The following is a 6,019-nucleotide window of genomic DNA, read 5'->3' on the forward strand; positions in this document are numbered from 1 at the left end:
ATAAAATATTAATTTTAACAGTTTAATGACTTAAATAAAAACTTTCGAATAGTTTAATGACTAAATTGAACTTTTTTAGTTAAGTGATCAAAATAAAAAATATACCCATAATTTAGCGACCAATGATGTAATTTACCCTAATTTTAAATAAGTTCTATTAACCGATATCATAATACCATAGGTAATCGACAATTTTTGAAGAGGGAAGGAACTTTGTATTCTTCCATTTGGCATTTCGTTTTGTGGTTGATATTCTCCTCAAAATTGACATACTAATGCACAATAGTTTCTTATTTGGGTGAAAAGCCAAAAACAAACTTCTTTTTTTCCTTTGATTTTCGAAGAGATGATCTCAAACTTCAATTCTACTTATAATTTGGGATCTAAATTTTTAAGGATTTCCGCAATTGCTAGGCTTGCATGTAAAATACACATTATCAAAAGCATAAAGAATCTCCAATGAATATCAAAACTAAACTTAAAGGGTGTTTGCCTAAGTCAACCCCAAGTCTCGAAGGAAAGCAAGTATGAGTGAGACGGGGCCTTCGATGACGATGACGTACTATAACTTAAAAATACATGGCCAAAATAAAAGCCCTTTCCCTAGCCTGCTTTGATGATGTTGATGATAATTCCATTATGGAACACGTTCCTCGCCTTATAAAAAAAAGAAGCTCTACGATATAATTTTTAGTATCTTTTTGTTTTTTTTTCCTTTTTCCTTTCGGCTTTTGAAGAAGATGAAGATCGTGGTTTATGGTTCAATAATGATGACAAGAAAAAGGTCGCAGTTTTAATTGAATAAACAGCAGTTCCTGGAAGTTTAATTTTACTACTAAACAAAAAGCCAGCAGGTAAGGGTAATCCTTTGATTTTTTGCTCTCTGGTAAAACATGACAGTTTCGTTGAAGGAGCAATCAAGCGTTTCTTTCTGTTTAAAAGTTTCTTCTGAAAAATTTAAAAAATAAAAGCTTTGTAAAGATTCAGTATTATGCGTTGCCGTTATTGACTTGCTAGTTTCCTGTTCTTTCTTATTAAAAACTGAGAGCATGGCAACGTTTTCACTCATTCTTTGTTGCTCATCAACCAGAAAGCTTTCAGGATTTGTTGCTTTCACCTAAAGGGTCATCGTATCCTTTTCTCTCACTGAATGCAGCTCTTGATCACACAAACAACAATCCAGGTTGGTACTCTTACTAATATTCTTTCTGTAATTTAACTTAATGATCTTCTTTTTTAACCTTTTTTTTCCTTTTTGGGATGATGCAGATAGTATACGATCATGTCTTATTTACCAGCAAGAAAAGGGAGACACAGACAACGGTACGAGGATAATCTGAGGCTTGTTGCCGGGTAATCCCCAAAATTTTCTCTACTGTTTTTTCCTGGTTTCTTCTTCATATGTCAGTTATGCCTAAAGCTAAATATGTGATTTTAGTAAGTTCTTGTCAGTATTGATAGTAACAACATTATTTCAGGTGAAAAGGTTTTTTTATTGTCTTCCTTAGAGGTGTTAGGAATTAGTGGCAAACATCATCCTTTTCCTTGGGCAAAATTACTGTAATTAACATGATAATGGTTTTGCTTTTGTGTCAAAATTTTGGTGATATACAATAAAACGGAGATGAAACTTTTTCCTCCTACTTCCTTTGTCCCTGTAGCTGTAGTTGTCTTTAATGTTTAATTTTTTGCATGTCAATGTCACTCTTGTTAATTATTAAGTGGTGTGTGAATGTGATGTAAACTAACGCAAAGTATCAGGAATAAGATTTGAGTGTTTGGAATCTTAAGAAGTGGTGTAATATCAGCTGTGACCTAACACACGCACTAGTGCAAATAATGCTTTATTCGTTGTGTGTCTTTTACTTAGGTGTATTCCATACAGAGTGGAGAAGGATGTTGAGGACAGCAGGATCAGTGTTCTTATGATATCCACACCGAATCGTGATGATCTTGTTTTCCCTAAAGTATATATACTTTCCCCTCTTCACCATTCCCGAATTAGATGCTATATATGGATTAAGTTTTTGATGTGAAGCTGTATTTTCAGGGTGGATGGGAAGATGATGAGACTGTTAATGAAGCAGCATGCCGAGAGGCCTTAGAGGAAGCCGGAGTCAAAGGAATACTTGATGTAGGTTTCATTTATTATGAATTTGTATAGAAACTTTATGATGACGGGACTGAATCTTTACATAAATGGATGTTTTTCAATATAATGGAAGCATTTTGGTTGTATTCAGGAGGAACCATTGGGAGTGTGGGAGTTTAGAAGCAAGAGTAAACAGAACAGTTGCAGCCTGGAAGGTGGCTGTAGAGGTTACATGTTTGCCTTGGAGGTGACCGAAGAACTCGATTCATGGGCCGAACAGAGTACTTACAAGAGGCAATGGGTCAGTAATAACTAAGAAAATTAACCTATTTACCATCTTTTATTTATGTAGCCATGTATTGAAGTATGCTTATTGAACCTTTTTTACAGGTTTCCCCAGAAGAAGCGTATAAACTGTGCCGGTACGATTGGATGAGCGAAGCTCTTGAGAAACATTTGAGAAGAATGGAGAGGAACAGCAATATTGAGAAGGCAGAAAAGTTGGTGGAACATCAAATGTTATCAGCTGGTTGCTCTACAAAACCATCCAACCTTGAAGAGTCATTTAGTAAGTGTATTGTGCAGGGTTAACCAGTCCTTGTCCTAGTCCTTTTGTGAAATTGTTATCAGTTAAGCTGTTTGCCATTATTAACTGTTGTATACTGGATATATCACATCAATCTTCTAATTTATTTGAATGGATAGAAAGGCACCAGCCAACCAAGTACTTTCCTTTGTTGAACCAACCAACCAAATAAATAAATAATACACACACGCGCACAGAGATTAGTTTAATGGCATTAATGAGTTGCAATATTGAAATTTCAACATAGCGTTGCTTCGTCCTTAGCTTCCTTCCTCCATGGCATATGAAATCCATAGCAATATCTCATTTGAAAATTGAGCAAGCGGCAATATAAAGGCCAAACTAAAGATATTGTGCGGTGATTCCAGGTGGACTTTCCACCGATGCCATCTCTGTCAAAGATGCCTTTTGCTTCCATGTACCATGGGGGGAAGGTTTCAGTGACGCCCCAAATCCCAAATCTAAGATTTGATAACCTTTGTATATTTGGAAGTACACAAGGTTTCTGATTAGAAATTTTAATTATATGTAACAATGCTCCAAAATATCATAAGTCCTAACATGGAATATCTTAACCCCAAGTTCGCACTAGATAAATAGCACCTTATGCTTAAATGGTGGATAAATTTGATTAAAATGTCAACTTTAAAAAATATTTATAGTTTTAGGCTATTTTTTTCTATATTTAGGGAAATAGGTCAATTTTAGAGAGAGAAATAGAACATGCATTCAGCAGGATGTTTTTTTTTGTTTCTCTCTCCAAATTTTTTTTTGTGTGAATTGAGTGTCAAAAATTTGGAGAGAAAGATTTATTTGTGTTTGTGTTTGAGGTAAACATTGTGATAGTTTTAAAGTATATTTGAGTTCAGGATGATGCGATAGTGCTCGAAGATCCACACATTTCATTTGTCATCTTGGGATGGAACCATCACCTTAGAAGCCCATTGCATTACAACTCAAACTCCCAGTTCACAATGGTTATACGGTCACGAGTTAAAGTATAATTAGGCCTCTTAGTTGACGGTGGTTATGAAATCACGGGTTGAAATATAACTCTGGAGCCCAGTTGACAGTAGTTATGCAGTCACTAGTTCAAGTTTCATGATACCGTAAGAGGATGCTTTATAAACCCCGTACATAAGTTTGAGACCATAATCATAGGAAAAATTAAGGGGGTTTTCAGTATAACCAACTTATTCATTTTCCCCATCTCCACCAAAGCAATATCCTTAACCTAATTGTCCGAAACTTGTGACAAAGTTGGAGGCAAGAGGAATTTCATGGGGGAGTGACTATGGCGGTGGAGAGAAAGTTAAAACTCGAGTCGGGGCGACAACGGTTGTAGTTATTAATAAATTCTTTAATCACAGCAACCACTGTCACCCCGAAAGGACTTTCAGCTTTTCTCCATCACCACAGTCACTCCTCTCCCTGAAAGTCCTCTTGCCTCCAACTCTGTCATAGGTTTCGAACAATAAGGTTAAAGATACTACTTTTGTGGAGATGGACAAAAAGAATAATTTGATTATACTAGAAAGCCACTTAGTTTTTTCCTTTGATTATGGTCTCAAACTTATGTATGATGTTTATAAAGCACATTTTTCCAGTGACATTAAACTTGAACCCGTGACTGTATAACCACCGTTAACCGAGAGCCCTATTTATATTTCAACTCGTAATCGTATAACCACTGTGAACTAGGAGCCCAAGTTGCAATGCGATGGGCTTCTAAGGTGATGGTTCGATCCCTACACGGTAGATGAAATGTGGGGGTTTCCAAGTGCCACTGCATCATCGTGAACTCAAACACACCTTAAAACTATCACACTATCTTCCTCAAACACAAACACAAACACAAATAAATCTTTCCATCCAAAAATTTCAACATTCAACAAAAAAAAATAATTTAGAAGAGAATTTTTTATTTTGTAAGGGAGGGTGACCAAGTGAGTTGATGGAGTAGGGGGAAGCAAAACCCCTTTTATATAAGCAACCAGAAAGGGATTGAAAAAACAAACAATGTGAGAGCCCATGACCGAAAATCCCGAGATAGTATGTTTGAAAATTATCTTGGGATTCGTAGGATGTCTGATAATTATCCTGAATTCCCGGGTTCTAAATTTTTTAATTTTTTTCTTAGATTGTAAATAAGTATATTATTGATGTAAAATACAATAGAACATACTTTTTTATATAATTGGAATAAGTACATTACGGATGGAAAAAAATGTAATACAATACAAATTAAAATTTAACAAAGTAAAAGATGATTTATATGACAATTTTTTTAAAAAAAATCATCGACGTCGTCAGGCCGAATGTGTGCCACAACCCGATGGGTGTCGGTTGCGAGGAGGATTTCTTCATAGTTGGGGTTCTGGCTCATTATCTTCTTCATCTTCATCTTTACCTCGAGCTCCATCTTTATCTCGTTACTCCATGCTTGAGTGTTATGTTGTCCTAGGTTTCCATAGTATATCATTGGTTCTAGTAATATGCAGTTGCGTAGATGAGCCACCTCGATAAAACAATGATGCTAGGGGTGTTTGTGACACTATCGACAAATAAGTGTATTGTGTTGCATAACCCAGTTGCAGATAAAATACTGGAATTTTCAGAGATGGTCGATATGTCGTCGTTGTTATCGACATTAGTACTCCATATGGTGTTGGGGATGGAGTCGGTGTAAAAAATACACTTAGAGAAGGTGTTGATACATGGTATGGTGGTTCATTATATGGTGCTTGTGTAAAAAAAATGAGGTTAGTGACAGCACCAGAATAATATGAATCATACTGACTGGGAGGTGGTGCACCCATCAGTGCCTCATGTGGGGTTAGAGCTGATGATGACTCCATCGAGGCATGTACTCCCAGCCTAGGATTCATGCAAGGTTGTATTGGTCTCTTACGATGAAGTTGCCTAGTCTTTTCCTCCTTCTGCAGTAGATATGGCTTACGGTGATGTCTAAACCATGTTAGGTAATCCAGAGAGGTCGCCAAATTCGGTGCGAGAATTGGTTCGCGTATAAGTGTGAAATTGTACTTATCCTCCCAAATATAGATATATTTGGCATGGAATTTCACCCATTCTTCTTTAATTCTCCCCCGCAAGTCAACCTCGTGCAGTTCTTCGATAACCTAGGGTGACGACAAAATACTTTTCCAAACCCAAGTTGGCGCATCACTCAATCAAATTTATGCATCTCGATCGTCGCGAAAACTATCAATGGCACTTTGACGTGCTAGATACATCGATTAGCCAAAAATTCAACTAAGATGCATTCTTGAATTGTCGGATCAGCCTATGACACCTATTCAAACTATAGTACAAAAATATAA

At 36.4% G+C, this 6,019-nt stretch overlaps 1 protein-coding gene across 1 annotated transcript; it reads left to right on the forward strand.

Moving 5' to 3' along the window:
* The first annotated feature begins 615 nt into the window (after positions 1–615).
* Positions 616–2,819, forward strand: LOC105780583 (nudix hydrolase 13, mitochondrial). Its single transcript, XM_012604986.2, has 7 exons — positions 616–854; positions 1,091–1,183; positions 1,270–1,353; positions 1,871–1,967; positions 2,051–2,134; positions 2,244–2,393; positions 2,483–2,819. The coding sequence occupies exons 3-7, from the start codon at positions 1,283–1,285 to the stop codon at positions 2,681–2,683; spliced, it is 603 nt and encodes a 200-aa protein (XP_012460440.1). The 5' UTR covers positions 616–854; positions 1,091–1,183; positions 1,270–1,282; the 3' UTR covers positions 2,684–2,819.
* Positions 2,820–6,019: the final 3,200 nt, after the last annotated feature.

The sequence above is a fragment of the Gossypium raimondii genome, chromosome 4 (genome assembly GCF_025698545.1).
Source record: "Gossypium raimondii isolate GPD5lz chromosome 4, ASM2569854v1, whole genome shotgun sequence".
Taxonomy (NCBI): domain Eukaryota; kingdom Viridiplantae; phylum Streptophyta; class Magnoliopsida; order Malvales; family Malvaceae; genus Gossypium; species Gossypium raimondii.